The sequence below is a fragment of the Scaptodrosophila lebanonensis genome, unplaced genomic scaffold (genome assembly GCF_003285725.1).
Source record: "Scaptodrosophila lebanonensis strain 11010-0011.00,11010-0021.00 unplaced genomic scaffold, SlebRS2 tig00000053-arrow-pilon, whole genome shotgun sequence".
Classification (NCBI taxonomy): domain Eukaryota; kingdom Metazoa; phylum Arthropoda; class Insecta; order Diptera; family Drosophilidae; genus Scaptodrosophila; species Scaptodrosophila lebanonensis.
Genome location: NW_022060548.1, coordinates 11686257 through 11705431, shown reverse-complemented (window position 1 = coordinate 11705431; position 19175 = coordinate 11686257). Strand labels below are relative to the sequence as shown.

The following is a 19175-nucleotide window of genomic DNA, read 5'->3' as shown; positions in this document are numbered from 1 at the left end:
TTAAAGAACTGTGAATAAATTGAATGCAATTCTTATTAATAAAAGACGCGTTTGCAGTGTTACAGTGTTAATAATGTGATAATGTGTATAATTTGTTGAAATTTAATTGCCTCCATGTTTTATTACTTGCTTTGTACTGCTTGGCAACGCGACAATTTCATCAAAATTTGGGACTGGCAACGTCATCATATCAGCCAGCTGTTTAGTTGTTGACGTTTTACTTTTTGCTGTGTTGCTCAAATTATTTTCCGAAAAACCACAAAACCATGGATATAATATTGCTCATAGGCGTTGCCGCGGCTTTCCTGGTCGTGCTGCTAACGCTCCTCTTCTTACAGAGTAGAAACGCCAAGAAGGGTGAGTTGTGCATACTGAAAGGAATCATTTTAAATAGCAAATCTGTTCAAACAGACACAAAAGCCGAGCCACAACAACAACGTGGCGTTCCACAACGTGCTCAGGAAGGTGTACCAAGGCGCGCACAAATCGCCAGAAATCAACGCAATCGGCTGAACAGACAGAATGTGGCAGCAGCAGCGCCCGCAGCCGCACCAGCTGCCGATTCTGATAACGATGAAGAAGGCGCCGATGGAGCTCGCGTGCCGCAAGGTGCTGTGCTAGATGAGAAAATGGGCGCCAAGAAACGTGCCAAAATGGAGGCCAAGGAGCAGAAGCGACTGCAACGCGAGCAAGAACTGCACGAGCGTGAGCAGCGCAAAGTGAAGGAGGCAAAAGAGGAGGCCGAGCGCAAGGAACAGGATCAACTGGTGGAGGAGCAGGAGCGGAAAAGGGCGGAAGCTGAGCGTTTGGCCAAGGAGGAGCGCGAGCGCAAAGAACACGAGGAGTACCTGAAAATGAAGGCAGCGTTCAGTGTGGAAGAAGAGGGCTTCGAGGAGGGCGATGTCGAAGAGCAAGAAAACCTACTCGCTAATTTCATACAATATATTAAAGATAACAAGGTCGTGGTGCTGGAAGATTTGGCCATTGAATTCAAACTGAAAACCCAACAAGCGATTGAACGGATACAGGAGCTGCAAGCAAATGAAACGCTCACGGGCGTCATTGACGACCGTGGCAAGTTCATCTACGTGTCCGAAGAGGAACTGGCGGCTGTGGCCAAGTTCATTAAGCAACGCGGCCGTGTCTCTATTACCGAGCTGGCGGAGAGCAGTAATAAGCTAATTAATTTAGCGCCTGTGGGCAGTTCCTGATTTGAGATTTGTTTTAATAGCTTTTTGTTAATAGCGGCTTGTTAATAGAATTAACAATATTATCTGACAAACTACAATTTAATCCATGCCTTCGTCATCTTCATAATCGTCCATTTCGCCATCGGACTCCTCTTCGCTGGTCACATCTGGCTCCGATATTTGAGCGCGGCACTTGGGACACTCGCAGACAAAAATATAATTCTCGCGCAGAATTTTGTGTCTGGAATGGCGACTGCGTTCCAATAGGCATTCATCCAGATAGGAAATACAGATTTCCTCGCCCGCCTGGATGGGTGTGATGGCCTTCAGCACAACAATATCATTTGAGTACGGAAATGTGGACTGTGCATTGGGCACGCAGCTGTGATTAATTTTGCTCTGTAGTATGTAGAGGCCGGAGCCCTCGTTGTTTAGGAATTCGCCAGCAACTGCCGAGAAAGGAGATTTTTCTATAACGATCAATGGAAAGACTTAATATTTGGTTAATTATAAGCTCACATTCTCCCACTTTGGCATACAGTTCGTCGATTGTATTGTCCAGTTGCGCTTTATCTGCGTCCGGAAGCGGCAATTCCGATACTTTGCTCACCCACTGCGACAAAACGCTCGTCGCTATCCCCTGACTATTGGTGCCCATGATGCCCATAAGCGTTTTAAATGCATCCGGTGTGGTGAACTGGCCGGCAATAGAGATACATATCATGACTATACCATTACATTATGAAGTAAGCTCACCACTGAAAATTCCTCGCCTTTAAATGCATTGCAGAAGGCACCATAGAGCTGTTCCATTTGTTGCTCGAAATTCTCCCCAAGCATCTTGTGATAAATTTTCTGCTCGCGATTCACAATCAGCGCTTGAAATGATTGCAGCTGCTCCAGGAACTCTTGCTTCTTGCTCGTCTGTTGATACATGGCCAGCAGCCGGACCAGAAGCATTATAGTGCCCGTCTCCGGCGGATAGTGCATCTTTTTCCATGTTTCGTTCAGAATATTTATGGGATGTGTGTCGTCTGCGCGAAAGGCACCCAAGCATGCCACACGATGATAGCGCTTCTGTGCCTCCATCAGACAATCCTCGGAGCAGTACCGCACCTTGCAGCGCGCACATTGCGTGAATTGCTGGAACCAAGCGGCCGTGGGATCGTGTTGAAGCAATGGCATTGAAACAGTCTGATTGTTGGCCAGTCGACGGACATTGGCCAGCACCGTCTCCAGCGGACGCATACAATGATCACAAGCGGCATAGCCATAGGCAGCATTCCATGAAAACTGATGGGACACAAAAGGCTCTTCCTCGAATATAATCTCGCCGGCTATGAAATCCTTGGTGGCCACCATGGCCCGTCCCTGCGGAAACAACAACTCTTTAATAAATTGTGGTAAGTGTAACTAAGTTTGCTTACCTTCCCCGCTATTTCCCGGATTTCAAAATGATTCATTGTACTGAAACAACCAATTTAAAAACAAAACTGCAGTACATGCAAAGAATCGCGGACATGTGCGTCCCAGCTTTTTGCCATTCACAGTGCATCGCTCACAGCTGTTAAGTTCACAATGTTAATTGTTGAAAAAACAGCTGTTTAGCTGTAGACTAACAGCGCACGCCCACTCCAGCGCATGTGACTTATTAAGAGCTTATTTTAGCGCCATGCCCAAGAGAAAGCCGAGCCCCTGCGCAATGGCATTCAAGTTATATTATATATAAAGCATGTTGAGTGCCAATGAATACATTAATGGCTCTTGTTTGTGCGATAATAATCTCATATTGCTCGATTAACGGGCACCGCAAACAAAACTGAGTCTCAGTTTTATTTCGCCGCTGAAACGAGTCGGTCTTCAAAATGGCTGCTAAAAGTACCATTTCTTTTTTTTTTTTTTTTGTCGATAAAAAAATGTCGCAAGTCATGACCATTTAACAATTTGTATTTTAGATTGCTGCCATGGTCCCGGCTACGCCACACCCTTGGACGCCATGAAAAATGGGCCTAGAGAGACATTACTTTATGTGGTGACCGTTCAACCCAATCTGGAGGAGCCGCATGGCGACTACCTTTCCACAGTGGACGTGAATCCCGAGAGTCCCTCGTACAGTCAGGTGAGCAGGCAAAGCATACTTACATATTTATATATGTATGTACATATGCATTACATATTTAATTCTAACTCTTTTTTTGTAGGTTATACATCGCACGTACACGAATCGCACGCGTCAGGAACTTCATCATTCTGGCTGGAATGCGTGCTCCAGTTGCTATCGAGTGGACAAGCAGGCCAAGCGGATACCCAAACGTGACAAATTGGTATTGCCCGCCCTCAATGCCGATGCGATTTACGTGCTGGATGTGGCCACCGATCCACGCAAGCCTGAGATCCTCAAACGCATCGATGGCGCTGTCCTGAAGCAGCACAATGTAACGGCTCCCCATACGACGCATTGCTTGGCTAACGGACAGGTTATGATATCCGTTATGGGCGACGCGGAGGGCAATGCCAAAGGGGATTTCATATTATTCGATTCGGAGAGTTTTGAATGCCTCGGAACGTGGACACAGGGGAAAAAGTTGGCAGCTTTCGGCTATGATTTCTGGTACCAACCGTACTTTGACATTATGGTGTCCTCCGAATGGGGTGCACCTGCTAAGTTCCGGCAGGGTTGGAGTTCCAAGGATATGAGCTACTATGGCACCCATTTGAATTTCTACAAGTGGTCGACGCGCACCCTTCAGCAGACCATCGATTTGGGGGACGAGGGCATCACACCGCTGGAGGTACGATTCATGCACGATCCAAAGCGAGCCGAGGGCTTCGTGGGCTGTGCTCTGTGGGCCAAAGTCTTCTACTTTAGAAAGCGCGAAGAGTCCGACGAATATGTGAGCTCAAAGGTTATCGACATACCCTCAAAACTGGTCGATTTCGGGGATGGCAAGCCAGAGCCAATGGGGGGTTTGATCTCTGACATTGTTCTCTCGCTGGATGATAAGTATCTGTTTGTTAATTGCTGGTTCCACGGCGATGTGCGTCAATATGACGTAAGTGTGCCCTCGGCCCCAAAATTGGTCGGTCAGGTGTTTCTGGGCGGCAGTATTTGCAGCGATGTGCAGCGTTTGAAGGTGCTGGAGGACAAGGAGCTGCTGGAGAGGCCGCCACCGTGCTATCTGAAGGGACGTCGTATTCAGGGTGGGCCACAAATGATGCAATTGTCCCTGGATAGCAAACGCTTGTATGTCTCTTCATCGCTCTTCTCGCCCTGGGATAAGCAGGTGAGCTTCCTTCTATGACTCTAAGAATGCTGTTGCTTATCTAGTACTTCTCAGTTCTACCCAGACATGGTTAAGCAAGGCGGCCAAATATGCCTCATTAATGTAAATATCGAAGGTGGATTGCAACTAAATGAGAACTTCCTAGTGGACTTTGGTCAAGAGCCCAACGGCCCTGCATTGCCGCATGAGATGCGCTATCCTGGCGGTGATTGCACCTCCGATATTTGGCTGGCTGATCAGTGAATATGCAAAGGTGGGCTAACAATACCCCCTCCTTATTATTATTATTTTTTTAATTTCCAACGAGCTCAATTTGAGTGAGATCTGAGTGATTCCGATTTTGCAAAAATAGGCGAACATAAATCACCAGCAGGTAAATAAATTGACAGCTGGTCGTATTTTAAATATTATTTCCACGGCCTGTAGATGCTTTGTGCATTCGCAATTCCTTCCTCCAATAGAAAAGCCACATTATCAATAAATTAGCGCACTGATCTAACCTTCATAAAATTAATATTGTTAGCCGACTGCTGACAAATAACAACAAGAAATATCGGCTGTTAGAAGAAAACATTTGTGACGTCACAAAATGTTCAGCAACAGCATGATAACAAACAGGTGATTAAACAGCTGTTGCTGTTTGCAGTGTTGCCAGCACTAAAATTTCGTAAATCAAATCCTAACGGTGCACTGCAAAACGTAAACAGAGAAGCGCTCTCTTCTATTTTCTCTCTCTCTCTGTTATTATTAACAGCTGATCTGCCTGCTGCTGATTTATGTTCGCCTGGTATTAAGAAACTTTGCACAGCTCTAGCTAGTGCAGTGTTTTCTCACATACCTAATAATTTTTTCGTGGTGGGAGAAGGGAGTGTGTTGTCTGGCTGCCGTGATGCCGGCTTTATCGATTTCTGTAGAGGTGGCGGATATGTTTGTAGAGTAGAAATTAAAAGTCGGGGTTTTCTCAGTTGTACTCTATATATTATAATCAATTATAATAATCAATTACATAATTTAAAGACATGTGCTAATGCAATTTGTTGTTTTTTATATAATATAAACATATTGTTAACAGTTTTGTTGTTGTTTTTTAGTTGCTCTGTAAAATACATAATATTTCAGAATTTGTAATAATATTTTACGCTTACACACTAACAATATTCAAATATAATTATATATCTCTTGCGTTCCTCCTCTATCCTTTGCTTTCCTCCTCACTTCTTTTTGTTTATTACATAATAATTATTGTTGTTTGCTTTGTTTTATTTTGTTTTATCATGTGTTTGTTGTGTTTTCTTTGTTTTTGCTAATTAATTAAGTTTAAAAAGTATTTGTTGTTGTTATTTTGCTTTTGTTTTACCTTTGCTTTGTTTGTTTATTTGTGTTTCCTATTATAATTAAATATAAATTAAAACTTTATTCACTAACCAGCCCCATTTCGCGAGCCGTGGGCGTAGCCAGTGTCTGGCCAAGAGCCGAAGCTGCCGAAACGGCGCTGCTCAGCCCATCCTCAGCCTCGTCCTCATCAGCGTTCGCTCGCTTCGCTGCTGCCATGGCGGCTGCTGCCGATGCTGCTGCCTTTTTACGCTCAACTTCCGCATTAGCATCTGCATCCGCATCCGCATCGGCATCATCGTCATTATCATTTTCGTGGTCATCACAATTGCTGCGCGCGACTTCGTCAGCGGCGGCTTCATCTTCGTGGGCCTCATCGGCAAAGGACACTTCGGCTGGACTGTTGTCGCCTTCATGCTGATTATTGTTGTTGGCTTTGTCTTCACTGGCGGACTTGCTATTATCACTATCACCATTATCTTCGTTCTCCTTCGCGGCAGGCGTCGCTCCAGCCTCCTCCTCGGGTATGTCCTCGATGAGGCTGCGATTGCCCGAACCAGCCGAAGGACTCCTTGGCATTTCCGCCGTTGTTGCTGCTGCCGCCGCTGCCTCAGCATCGGCCACCTTACGCAACAGCACAGGATCGGAAGCACGCAGGGAGCTTTCAGAGCCGCCGACACCCTCGCCACTGGGTCGCAGCACCAAATAGAGCAGAATGTCGGAGAGCGAAATAATGCCGATCACCTTGCGGTTCTCATCGACCACCACCAGGCGATGCACCTCCGCCCGCACTATCCGCTCCATGATCGTGTAGAGGGACTCGTCCAGATTGCACTTTTGCACGCCCTCGAACCATTCGTTGCGATGCTCATTCGCTTTGCGTAGAGAGACATCGAGATCGTTGTAGGTTTTCTCAGCGGCGAGATTCTGTTTGGAGAAATGTTTATATTTATGGATGACTCTACGATATCAAATAGAACTCTGTAGACTACTCACAATCACATCAAACTTTGCATAAATATCAACGAGTCGGCCCTCGCCATCCACCAGAGGTAGCGCCGAAACGCGTCGTTCCACAAATTTCTTGAGCGCCGTTATAATGCTCGTGCTCTCATCTGCGGTCTCGATGTTGTCATACGTGCCGATCTTCAGATCGCGCAAACTCTTCTGCATATAAGCGGGCTTTGGTAATTCATTAATCTGAAACGGTAAGTAAATAGAATCCAGATTATACAAACATACTACCCCTATATATATCAAATATTTTGATTAACTATTAAGGGGAGAGAACATTTGAATTGCTCACGATATTCTTGGGAATGTTGGGAGTGAAGAACTTAAGAATATTTCAAGTTTGTTTTGAGATTCAGACCTCGACACGTGCCGAAATTCAATTCTAGATTCGATTCTAGAAGAATAATTGGATTAAACAATTGATGAGGGGGAGAAAGCTACTCCAGAGCTTTTGTATTGCTCATAATATTGTTGGGCTTGGTATGGATTCGGAGAAGAGAGAAGATACCAAGAATATTTTGTTTTATTCAATTCTAGACGAATAATTGTATTAACTTAATAGATGAAGGGGAGAGAGAGCAACTAAAGAACATTTGTATTGCTCATAATATTGTTGGGATTCGGGAGAGAAGAACCGAAGAATATTTAAGGGGTTTATTCAATTCTAGAAGAATAATTGTATTAACTAATAGATGAGGGAAGAGAGAGCAAGTAAAGAACATTTTTATTGCTCATAATATTGTTGGGATTCGGGAGAGAATTGCTCATAATATTGTTGGGATTCGGGAGAGAAGAACCGAAGAATATTTAAGGGGTTTATTCAATTCTAGATTCGATTCTAGAAGAATAATTGGATTAACCAATTGATGAAGGGGAGAGAGAGCAACTAAAGAACATTTGTATTGCTCATAATATTGTTGGGATTCGGGAGAGAATTGCTCATAATATTGTTGGGATTCGGGAGAGAAGAACCGAAGAATATTTAAGGGGTTTATTCAATTCTAGATTCGATTCTAGAAGAATAATTGGATTAACCAATTGATGAGGGGGAGAGAAAAGGAGAGCAACTCAGTGCGATTTCGATTCAGATGCGAACTCTTGTCTTAATTCAACCCCAGATTGTGTTTAAAATATTTTCAAATCGGTTAGGCACTTACATATAAAAACAGGAACCTCAGTATGCGTTTATGTGTCAATATGTACAGGACATTGCCGGTGGCGGGATCGATCACGGGCAATCGATGTATGCGACTATGTATGAGAATTTTAATGGCATCGTAGAGTGAAGCATCCGGTCCGATGCTGACCAAAGGCATCACCTGATTGTGCAGCACACCTGAAATAAACCCAATAATTTTGATAGAATTTTTGTTGTTGGATTCCACCAGGGCGGGTGTTAGAACTTACTGCGCCACGTGTCCAGTTTGTGCTCCTCCAACTGTTCCATGGATGCATTTGGGGATTTATAATACATTTGGAGTATCTTTATGAAGTCCGTTATGGTCAGCATTCCCACAAATTGTTGCTTCTCCGAGTCCCAGAGGGGGGCGGCGCGCACTCCGTTGTAGACCAGCGCATAGAAGGCCTTCTTCACCAGCAGCTGGGTGTCGAAGACGACCAATTTGGCGGAGGTGGGTATCAGATCATAGCACTGGTGAAAGCGAAAGAACTTGACAAAGATCTGGGAGTCGTCCTCCTCTGCAAATATACAAAATGAAAACAGAAACGCGATATTAGTTAGGAATGTTGTTAAATTATTGGAGTTCGAGTTGAAGAGAGTTACCCCCTAATGAGCCCTTCTTTAAGAGCTCGGCCAGCAGTCGCTTCCAGCCCTCAGAGACGTGTTCAAACTCTTTGATACTCTCCAGGGGATAGCAGAGGACGTCGGTAGCGCGGGTTCCGCCACCGACCACCAAACGACCCGCATGATTCGAATAGAAGTGCAGCTGTAACATGCGTTTAAACGTTTTGCAACACTGCTTGCCACTTCACCCACGGTTGGGAGCGATTCTAAGCGATTCTCGCAGACGCACACGAGGCGCGTTTCTCCAGTTCCTCTTCGAGTGCTGCTCGCATTACCAACAACCGATCCCTTTCAGCAATATTTATTGGGCTTATCTCATCGGCTGTCTAATCAAGATTCAGCGGTGTTAGTTTTGTGTAAACAAGTGCAGTACAGTCTAAACAAAACAGTCAAGACGCCCCTCTATGCGCTTCTCACTGCAAGCCCAAGCACGCACGATGCAAAGCCAACAACAAATGAACTGGTATTTCAAAAAGAAAAATGACTGAACAAATATTTGTGCGTTCATATTTATTTTATTGCCAGTTCATTTGTTTCTAATTTATTTGAACAACAATAGCAACAACAACAAATAATTGTTCTTGTTGTTGTTGTTGTCTTCAAATTGCTCTCTCAATTTGTCTGCTTCCTCTTCCACCGTGGACGCTTTTCTCGCAACTGTTATATTTTAGCGCGCGCTTCGCCGACGGCATTTCAATAAATTTTATTAAAAGACACTTTTAATTAAAATAAATTTAGCGTACAAAAGCAAACAATAACAACAACAACAACAGCAACTACTATAGCAGCAGCAACACTTACAAAATAGTAGATTACACACGAAATTTCAACAATGAATATAATTTAGTGCCAACCCAAGTGTCCGACTGGGTTGGGTCCGGTTGGGTGAGAAGCGCAGAGAGCGGCACAACGCCGCATAAACAAATAAGTATTGAGGTGGGCCAAAGGTGTTAATCAAACGTCGCAAACACTGTATGACATATAGACAGATATAGCCTCTCCTTGTTGTTGTTGTTGTTCCTGTCAGCTGTTGTCAGCGTCTGATGAATGTGCAGAGGGAATATGCGATATAGAACGAACCCTAAAGCGCACTAGAGGGTCCCCTATATTCTTTCGAACTATTTAAGAGCACCTTTTCGAGTCCAATGATATTTGTAATATAATTTTTTCTGATACAGAAAGCCATTTCATATTTATTTTTAAAGAAGAATATGATATAAGAAATTTATGAAAACCTGAAATATATAGAGATACTTATACTTCTCTACAAATAATGCTATATATCAGAAATACCAAATCTATATCCTAGATTCAATATTCATACTATACTATATACTAGCAATTTGTTAATTAATCGTTGTATATAATTCGAAGCTAGGTTCCTAACTTGACTTTTTCGATGATTTCTTGGAGAGCAGTTTGATTTGGTCAACTATATTGATACCCATTTTGGAAAGCGATTTCCACAATTTACAAACGCTGTTTGGATATATCGGATATATATATTGAAATGGAAATTTCCAAAATAGGACCTCCAACAAGCATTTAACTTGATGATAAATAGCTACAAAGAATTTGTTAAAACCATTGGTATATATCTATCCACTTATACTTCTTATACTAAATCAATTATAGAATATATAGAAAGTTGAAATAAACCGGTTGCTCAAATCCTTCTGAGGAAAGTCTGTACAAAATTTGGCATCTCTCATATATATAATATTCTCATATTCTATAATACGCTTCAGAATTGGGATGATAGACGAAAAATAAAACATTTCTCAAACTCTGACATACCAAAATCCTATCGAAAAAGAAAAACCATTTTTTTTGTAAAAATTGGAGATTTTAGAGATATCGAAAAGGAGGTATTCAGACTTGCAGACAACATTGTTGGGTCCCAAATATTATCATTAGGCGCATGTACCCCCTTTTGGTTTGCAATTAGAGTGCATGACGATCAGAAGCAAATGCATGCAGTCAGGGTGAATAAACGCCTCAGATGGCCGACATAGCGACATATAACAGATATTAGGTAAATATTTGTGCCAAGAAATTAATTAAGCGGCACAGAAAGTCGGCAAGATATATATATATATATTCATTTATCGTACGTCTACGTAGGCAGGAATATTCGCAAAAGTCGAAATGTGTGTGTATTTGTGTGTGTGTGTGTGTGTGTGTGCAAATTATATTCATGAAAAATGCATTTCTAAATGGCTCTGAGTTTCTATTTTGGAAATCTATTTAAGAAATCAGCATTTCATTTCATACATGACTGATTGCCAAATGCAAAATGTTTATAAATAATTAAAGATACATCTATGCGGTTATTTATTAAGCTTTGAGAATGAATTTCAAAGCGAAGCAACGTCGAATGTGTTTAAAGAGAAAAAAATAAAAAGCTGACATTTATGTACGAATTAAAATATTAAGTATAATTTAATTGTTTGAAAATTGTCGACACGCAATGACGTTGTTGTTTAAATCATTCTGAAGAATGCTTACACTTAGTTTGGCGCCTCTAACTATTATAGATGTCGAAATTGAAGCGTTCATACATGCAGACAATAATACTTGCATGTTGGCTTTACAAGAATTTTGAAACTGTTTTACAATTGAGTTAAAGGAAAATTGCTTCAAGCCCACAATCGAGGCTCAAAGAACTGGATTACTGACAAATTCCTGTTGAATTTTGGACGCTGGATTTAAATTGAAATAAATGGCATTTAAAATGTTCAAAAGATTTAATAGACATGCAGATTTTAAATCATATAGACTTTTTCTAACTGATTGATGTTCAATCCACAGCCCAGGCGGTAAGAGCTAGGAAGCTGAAATGTTGTCACAAGCTTCATTTCACAGTGTAGGTGAAGCGCAAGAAAATTAATCCATCAATTGGAGGAAAAGGGCTGCGATTAAACTGAATTTGTGTGGATTGTGTTCAAAAAAATGAAGCAGAAAAAACAGTAGACTAAAATAATTTCAAAGTTTTCACAGATGCCATTTGATCCTTAATTAGAAAAGTCAATTTAAAGCAAGCGTAGAACGTTTAGGTTGTGCTAGCTCGGCTCTTGAATACCCTGAGAGCACCCTTTTCCCAGCTACAGCCATTCAAGTGAAGTGAACGGTTTTTGAACCAATCATACCAATGGCAGTTATATACTCGTAGGATATACTAGTTCACTGATTTGGAAAGTATTCCAGGTCATAAAGTCTTCGGCCTGATACATAGATTTGGTATTTAGAATTTCTCATACTATATATTCTTTCACCTTTCAGGCAGAGGTTCGCAATTATTCTGAAAGTATTTTCGTTTCAAGCAATTTAATGATTATGAAGCATTAAGTAAATAACGACGCATATCACGTTATGTTTGTTGTTTTTTTTTTTTTTTTTTTTTTTTTTGCTTAAATGTGCATAAAACTCTTAGCTCTGTACAATTTATGGAGAACTGATTCTCTGATCTTTAAAAATCATAAAGCGATATCTTCGTCTTCTTGCCCGAAACTTGGGTTGAATTTGAATTTTGCGCTTTGCCGCTCATTTGCATATTTCGCACCACATTAGCTCGAGTGAATGCCTAATTTTGTTTTTGTTTTCATTCTCGGCCCACACACACACAGATCACTCATACATATGAAGGCGTATGTGTGTGGTGGTATTTATTATTTAACAAATTGTCGTTGTCCACATTGCTGACAAAAGATGTGAATGTTTTTTTTTAGTGCTCCATTTTTCAGAAACAATTTTAAGAAATTATAAAAAAGGCAGCGAAGGCCGACGCCTGCCTGGGAAAGAATTTGAGTGGAAAATATTTAAGGAAAATAAATACAAGTATTTGAAAATAATTGAAAGAAGCGCTGAATGCATTGTTTGGGACAATTCTGCCATTAATGCCACTGATCGATAAAAAACAACGTTGAAGAAGCAGATAGAAAAAAGGTGAAGGTTGTTGTTGTTGCTGCTGTTGTTGTTGTTGCTGTTGTTGTTGTTGTGCTCAAAAATATAATATACTCGTGTGTCTGTGTGTGTGTTGTTATTGTTTTAGTTATCTGTTTAATTAAGTGGCTTTATTTATTTTCAATATACGAGCATTTCTGCCGAGCGTAAATAAAATGAAAGCAACAATTGCTAAACGATTGCAAGCAGTGGGTGGTTCGGTGGCTCGGTGGTTGTCGTTGGTATGGCGTCGCGGCGCGGTGCGGCGCTTCGATACAAATTCTTGACAAATGACTAACTACTGAGGAGCACACTTTTCTATTATTGTTCAATTTAAATTTAGAGTCCACAAGTAAATTCAAGCAGATTTGTGTTCAAAAAACATTTCCATTACAAAATACGTATTATATGAGAAGAGGAGAAGAGAAGAAAATGAAAACGTTTTCACTGCTGTTGTTGGAAAATTTGTACGCGCCGCTTTTCGTCACCGTTCTAAACGTCTCGAAATTTTATCATAAACTGATCTGCAAGTCTGTTTTCCCATATAGCATAGTTTATTTTTCGACGCTCGCGCAAAACGAAAAACGAGCAAAAACACATTATTTTTCTTTTTTCTTTAGCTTTCTGAATTTGAATTGAAAAGATTTTCTGCGGCATCAGCAGCGGCATCGGAAAAACGAAATGAAAATCAGCTCAACAACAAACAAAAGAAATATACGCTATGCTGAGAGTCTGGGTAAATGAATTTTGGGTCTTTAGAGCGCGTCTATAGTAGGTCTAGAGAGGGGCGGGGCGGGACGGGACGGACGCGCGATACATATTGAATTGACGTTAATGATGTTAATGAATGTGTGTGAAATGACTCGAAATTGGCAAGCAATTACATTTGTAAATCGAAAACAAAATCAACACAGCTCATCACTGAGCAGCAATGGGGGAAGGACACCAAGAGAAAGAGACAGACAGAGAGAGAGAGAGAGAGAGAGCGCGAAAGCTATGAATTATAATTAGCGCCTCCGTGGCAGCCAAACTGGGGGTGTGTGCCCCTTACGTCAAACCAAAAAGCCAATACAATAAAGAAACTAACACTAAACTACATATCGAAGCGGGCGGTTCTATAGATCAGTCAGTTGTTCGTCGTAATCCTTTTGAGATATTCTTTCTTTCTCCTGGATCGGCCCTCGCCGTCATGTCGTTATAACACTAATGTTTATGTCGCCCGTGACGCCCACACTACACATTCCCGGACGATATAATCCTGCTGAAATATGATTTGATTAAATCAAATGGCTTTCTATATACACACATACATACATATATGTATGTATGTATGTATTTATTTGGTCGATCATGACAATCGCCAGCGCGAAGAGCGAGACGAGTGCGTCGTGTGCCCATGATGCGGCCTCTTGACCAACTGCCAAGTGTGGCCGGTAATTTATTTGAAATGTTTTGGCTGACAAGAGATCGTAAATACATTTTCTACAAATCCCCCTGGACGACTGCTTTTCACTTACCGAAATCAGAGAGATTGACTTTCTCGAGGAACGGATCGGCCACAGGTAACTGAAAATAGAGGAGAATGTAAATCAGTAATGCATATAAATAAACAAATATAAATTATCTACTTTATTTCCAACAATATAGTATATACAAGATAATTTCTTAAGCCCAACCCGATGTATTTATTCAACAGTTTTTTATTTTGTTGTTTTTGTTTTGTGAGCTCAGGGACAGTTGATTTGTATTTTCGTTAAAAATAGGCAATTTGTGATTGTACTATATAAGCACTTCAGATAGTCGCATCAAAAGTGTAAACCGCTTAATCAGAGCGCCATAAACACTACGATGTGCAAACATAGATAGAGGAATGTAAGCTTCAATGAAATTTATTTATAACTAAACACGCACACACAGATCTGCACACACATAGATCTGCATTCAAAAACGTTTTAGAACACAAGCAGCTTAAATTAGCATTGAAATGTTAAATTAAGTATCTTAACATAGAATTATGATCATCAACAGAGTCTGTTACACACGCATTAATTCACACAAACCATGTATGCACGCATGAGTAGATCTGATCACATTGTTGTTATTCATTTGATTTAACACACAAAGCTTCTGTGCGCTCGTTATGTTACAAAAAAAAAACCGCCGTCTGATTCAACAAATTGTTGAGTAAACAAAAAGTATAGAAAAAACAGTAAATAATAAAAATGCCCAAAATCGCGCGCACGACAAGGGGAAATTTTTACAACACACCTACAGACAGAGCGCAGCACAATAAATTTACCAAGAGAGAGACGGAGAGAGAGAGAGTGATTGCGAGAGAGCAACTTACACTAGTCTTCCTAATGGGATGCTGTTGTTGTCGCTTAAATTTCTCAATTTGCTCCACACTGTAATCGCTGCGTCTGCGCATTAACAGACACTGATGCACTGGCGAATGAGTGCGCGGCGAGCCATTTGCGCTGCCAGCCGCCCCATTCCGCCTCTCATAGACTAGGGTCTGCTGCAGTGCAGCAGAAGTTGGAAATACCATCTCAGACTCATGTGAATGACCTGAAATGCTGTTTGGCAAACGATTGTAACGTGTTGTACCCAAACTGTTTGTAATGCTGTTATTGCTGTTGTTGTTGTTAGTGCTGGTCGATTGCAGCTTGCGTCGCAGCAACTGAGTAACTGCGGCGGCCGTTGATTTTTTGCCATCTTTGGTTTTGGCATTTTTTTGCCAACCATCTCCATCGCGGCGGCTTACGTGCTGCGAATGGTGTTGGCCATCGAGAATATCTTTGAGATTTGCATTGTTTAGCAGCTGATAGTTGGCGCTGGCTGTGGCATTGTTGCTAGCCGAATGTGACATCAGAGTCGGCAGGTGATGGTAGCGTTTTTTGCGATTCAGCGGAGAGTTGCTTAGCGAGCGCGCCTTGCGAGCGACTTTCGCATGCAGACTGTTTGAGATTTTCGATGGGCCGTTGTCGTCATTGTCGGGTAAATTTGGGTCAAAGCGCACACTTAATTTGTTTCCATTGTGGTTGTCGTTGCTTCTTGTTATTGTTTCCGGTGGGCGCGCTAATTTGGAGGTTGCTTGCGCCGGCAACATCGAAACTCGCGGCGCACTCGGCTCAAAGGCGGAATAGCGACGACGATACATGCTTTGTAAGAAGGCTGATGGCTAATTACAACAAAAATCACATGCACACTCGAACACACACACGCACGCACACGATATTGCAATGTCTGTGTCCGTGAAGTTGCGAACACGTCTGCGCGCTTGCAAATGTAAACGTAAACTGGTTAACAGTTTTTATACTCTTTTTTCCGTCGCTGCCACTGTTGCCGCTGCTGCTGCTTCTGCTCAGTGAGCGAACCGCCATATGATCGTCGTATGATGTGATTAACTGTATGTACGTGTGTGCGTGTGTGTGTGTATAAGTGTGCGTGTGCTAAAGCTTAAATAAACAAGAACCAGTGTTGCCAATTTGGCTATTTTCCCACAACTAGTTCTAGAAGTTTTCGAATGCCTATTACGGTTGAAATTGTAATATTGCGTCTTTTGTTTCTGATTTCGATCGAATTAGGGCTTAATTTTTCGATTATTTAAATACAATTGGCGTAACAGTGCACGAAGGAGTTTTAAGCTGGTTTTTGCCAAATCAATTTTGTTCTTTTGAAAGAGCAGTTTATCAAAAATTTCCAAGAATTAAAAGTTCTGTATAAATGATCTGAAATCTGACTCAACTGGATCATCTAGCGGGTTTCTTTTAAATACATATATGCCAAAAGAATTTGTAAAACCGAAAAATAAAAACTGCAGAGCTCTAACTGAAAAGTAGTTAGCGCATTAACACCGAACAGTTCAAATTACTAGAATTAGATACATTTTTTTGTTTAACCTTTGTTCGTATGCTTGCCAAAATTGTGATTACAGAATTGTGATTTGCAATCCTTAATGAGTTCCGAATGAATAGGTGAAGTTTATTTACAGAAATGATAATGGCATTTACGTTTAGTTAGCTTTTTCTAGCTTTTTATGAAGCTCATGAATTGGCGGCACTGACAAGAAACTGAAGCATTATTGTTCGTGTTTGCTTGTCCGCCTCGCTGCTTCTTCATTAAACAAATAGGCGCAAATAGAATGTTAATTTGTATGTATGTATGTGTTATGTATGTGTATGTGTATGTGTTGCTGATATGAAGTCCGATTCAGTGAGAGAGTGGGTGACAACGAGTGCGAGCAAGAGAGAGGGAGCGAGTATTTAATGTAGGATACAGTGTGCTGCAGTTTTTGACTACAAGACGACGCAACAGTTTGTTAAATTCGCTGTCACTGTCCGCTGTCCGTGACTCAGCAGCGAACGCAAGCGGAAGAGAGGGAGAGAGAAAAATATACCACGGCGAGCGATGTGTGTGTTTTGCTTGATAAACAAAACAAACTGTAAGAGATTATGACTATTGGTTCTTTTCAACATTTATTCCCTTGACGCGCCCCAAATTATCTCGCTGTGTATAATATACATATGTACATACATACATAAGTACATATTATTGGGCAATAGCATGTGAAATATGTGAAATGCACGCCAATTTATCATTATTGGACACAGAAGTGAAAAAATGTGTCAGTTAAGTACGCGTAATATGCACACATACATACATACATACAAGTAGGAATGAACGGGCCACAGCAATGGGGCTTTCACTGTGAAACGAACTAACGAACCGAGCAGTCAGCTGACGTCAAAAGTAACAGTAATAGAGACTGGCTAAAACAATTATGGTCAATACATGTACATATGCATACCAACAACTATAACAATAATGGCTAGATAATGGACAAACCAGTTCTAATTTAATGACCACGTCGTCGCATACTCGCATGCGTCCGTGGTCCGTGATTGCGAGTGGAAAAACAATGCGTAAGAGCTGGGAGCACAAGGTGTGCGATGGCCTTGCTGCTCTGCCACCATTGGAGAGCCAATTACGTCGCGGGCAGCACTAAACGGAAAAATATTACAACAAGTAGCCAGCCGAGCACTTGAATCGAAAAAACATCTAAATATATGCACATATGTTTATTTATATTTTAATACACAACGACCGCATACAAAGGCAAAGACTGACTCAATTTTATTGATTGCTAATGAAATTATTTACACACCCACGCTTACCTTTTGCCGAATTCGAACTCGCGCTCGCAGCCAAAATACTAATTACTCACATATTTAGCACATTTTAACAACAACAACAACAACAGCTCGAATTGTTATCAGTCTTCACATTCAATTTACGCCTCAAAAAATGTGTGTCGCTCACAATTGCGCCTTTAAACAATTTAAAGCGTTCACTCAATATGAACAATTTATTTCCTTATCGGGATTCTGATAAAAATTAAGTTTATTATGGCCCTAATCTTTGTGTTCGGGCACCATTTTAAAGTACACTGAACAGCGCGCCATTTTGGCAGCTAGAAAATTTAAATTCTGTAGCATGCCTGCAGGCGTGCTCTGTTAACAGCAGGCAATCGAAGGGGTCCCTAAAAGTATGCTACAACATTTCATAAATCAATAAATAAATATATCTGTGGAATTGCAAGCAAACAGTGTAAATACGAAACAGTTTTGCAAACGGCCTTCACAAAAACGAAACAAATTGGAAAACTTTTGTAAATACACTAGAAACCTTGAAATTGAGTGAGGAAAGATATAGAGCGTCATGGAATGGGGGAATAGTATTTGTTTGTACATGAAATGTCAATATTGCAAATGGCAGACAGCGGAAGTGGCCATGAATTCTTATGTATGTACATACTACTTGTATATATCTATTATAATTGTAATGAGATATAAGGAGCTATCCTACCATGAATGCATGCTGCACTGAGAGAAAAATAGCAGCCCAAAATGGATTTGAAATACGACGAAGTCGATGCTAGATTTAATAAAGTCCCAACAACTAAAAGCAATTCGAATAAATTGTATTTGAAGCAAAAAATCTTGACAAAAAGTGTAAGCAATATGTGAAGTCGCCCTTTCTCTCTCTCCCTATGGCCCGCTCTCATGCTCTTAATTCTTTGAATACGGGGGGGTTACGGATGTCTTTATGCCTAACATAATAAACGAAAACGAATTAAAAATTCAAATGAAAATAAGTTTCCCCCATTTTTAGAATAGAAATTTAGATTTTGTTGCTATATATTAAGCATTTTAAATTTTTTTTCTGTGTATACTACAAATGTTGCATTATTTGCACTGCATTGAACGTAAAATTGTTGAGAATTGTGGCATATTAGAATAATTTGGGTTTCAGCTTAAGGCTTCGCTTCAAATATAAACTAAAGAAATATCAAGAAGAGCAAATGAGGATTTCATCAGGTCTGTTTCCGCTTCCAAAGTCGAAGCAATTTTGAGCAATCGAAGTAAGATAAGCTTTTCTTTAGAGTCTTTTCAACAAGTCAATAATTTTGACTAATTTTGGAATTGCAATGCAAAATTTCAAAACTATCGATCTTCGAGTGGAAATCAAGCAGCACTACACTTTTGAAAAGCAAGAAACAATCACTAAATACTCATTTGTGTTTAAAATGTTAAATGGCGTATTTAA

The 19175-nt window shown here is 40.9% G+C and overlaps 4 protein-coding genes across 11 annotated transcripts in view; 2 read left to right on the top strand and 2 right to left on the bottom strand.

Moving 5' to 3' along the window:
- The first annotated feature begins 113 nt into the window (after positions 1 to 113).
- LOC115623395 (DDRGK domain-containing protein 1) lies at positions 114 to 1293 on the top strand. The gene is made up of 2 exons (XM_030517704.1): positions 114 to 357; positions 412 to 1293. The coding sequence occupies exons 1-2, from the start codon at positions 267 to 269 to the stop codon at positions 1209 to 1211; spliced, it is 891 nt and encodes a 296-aa protein (XP_030373564.1). The 5' UTR covers positions 114 to 266; the 3' UTR covers positions 1212 to 1293.
- LOC115623394 (SET and MYND domain-containing protein 5) lies at positions 1205 to 2732 on the bottom strand. 2 transcript variants are annotated; one of them, XM_030517702.1, is made up of 4 exons: positions 2618 to 2732; positions 1947 to 2561; positions 1710 to 1887; positions 1205 to 1639 (listed from the first exon to the last, which is right to left on the bottom strand). In XM_030517702.1, the coding sequence occupies exons 1-4, from the start codon at positions 2651 to 2653 to the stop codon at positions 1290 to 1292; spliced, it is 1179 nt and encodes a 392-aa protein (XP_030373562.1). In that variant the 5' UTR covers positions 2654 to 2732; the 3' UTR covers positions 1205 to 1289. The 2 variants fall into 2 exon arrangements, with proteins under 2 accessions (XP_030373562.1, XP_030373563.1); XM_030517703.1 differs by having other exon boundaries at positions 1950 to 2561.
- Positions 2424 to 4884, top strand: LOC115623393 (methanethiol oxidase-like). Of its 2 annotated transcripts, none has more exons than XM_030517700.1 (4): positions 2424 to 2593; positions 3146 to 3309; positions 3392 to 4474; positions 4529 to 4884. In XM_030517700.1, the coding sequence occupies exons 1-4, from the start codon at positions 2530 to 2532 to the stop codon at positions 4715 to 4717; spliced, it is 1500 nt and encodes a 499-aa protein (XP_030373560.1). In that variant the 5' UTR covers positions 2424 to 2529; the 3' UTR covers positions 4718 to 4884. The 2 variants fall into 2 exon arrangements, with proteins under 2 accessions (XP_030373560.1, XP_030373561.1); XM_030517701.1 differs by lacking the exon at positions 2424 to 2593 and adding an exon at positions 3008 to 3068.
- Positions 4885 to 5430: 546 nt separating this feature from the next.
- Positions 5431 to 19175, bottom strand: part of LOC115623389 (5'-AMP-activated protein kinase subunit gamma-1) — a 72345-nt gene continuing 58600 nt past the window's right edge. For 3 of the 6 annotated variants that reach the window (XM_030517691.1, XM_030517694.1, XM_030517692.1), the window contains 5 exons: positions 14084 to 14132; positions 8228 to 8518; positions 7978 to 8156; positions 6803 to 7006; positions 5431 to 6733 (listed from right to left, as the gene is read on the bottom strand). In XM_030517691.1, the coding sequence (XP_030373551.1) occupies positions 5888 to 6733; positions 6803 to 7006; positions 7978 to 8156; positions 8228 to 8518; positions 14084 to 14132 (1569 nt within the window). In that variant the 3' untranslated portion in view covers positions 5431 to 5887. Of the gene's footprint in view, positions 6734 to 6802; positions 7007 to 7977; positions 8157 to 8227; positions 8519 to 8603; positions 9075 to 12960; positions 13054 to 14083; positions 14133 to 14913; positions 15802 to 19175 lie in introns of those variants that run through there. The other 3 variants (XM_030517693.1, XM_030517696.1, XM_030517695.1) reach the window with 3 other exon arrangements.

Bases quoted from the DNA above. Each gene is read 5' to 3' on its own strand.
- LOC115623395 (XM_030517704.1), top strand. From the start codon at position 267: ATGGATATAATATTGCTCATAGGCGTTGCCGCGGCTTTCCTGGTCGTG. The intron at 358-411 runs GTGAGTTGTGCA...CTGTTCAAACAG, and splicing joins GAGTAGAAACGCCAAGAAGG to ACACAAAAGCCGAGCCACAA.
- LOC115623393 (XM_030517700.1), top strand. From the start codon at position 2,530: ATGAAATCCTTGGTGGCCACCATGGCCCGTCCCTGCGGAAACAACAAC. The intron at 3,310-3,391 runs GTGAGCAGGCAA...CTTTTTTTGTAG, and splicing joins AGAGTCCCTCGTACAGTCAG to GTTATACATCGCACGTACAC. The intron at 4,475-4,528 runs GTGAGCTTCCTT...AGTACTTCTCAG, and splicing joins TCTCGCCCTGGGATAAGCAG to TTCTACCCAGACATGGTTAA.
- LOC115623394 (XM_030517702.1), bottom strand. From the start codon at position 2,653: ATGAATCATTTTGAAATCCGGGAAATAGCGGGGAAG. The intron at 2,562-2,617 runs GTAAGCAAACTT...TTGTTTCCGCAG, and splicing joins TCCGGGAAATAGCGGGGAAG to GGACGGGCCATGGTGGCCAC. The intron at 1,888-1,946 runs GTGAGCTTACTT...ATTGCCGGCCAG, and splicing joins AAGGCGAGGAATTTTCAGTG to TTCACCACACCGGATGCATT.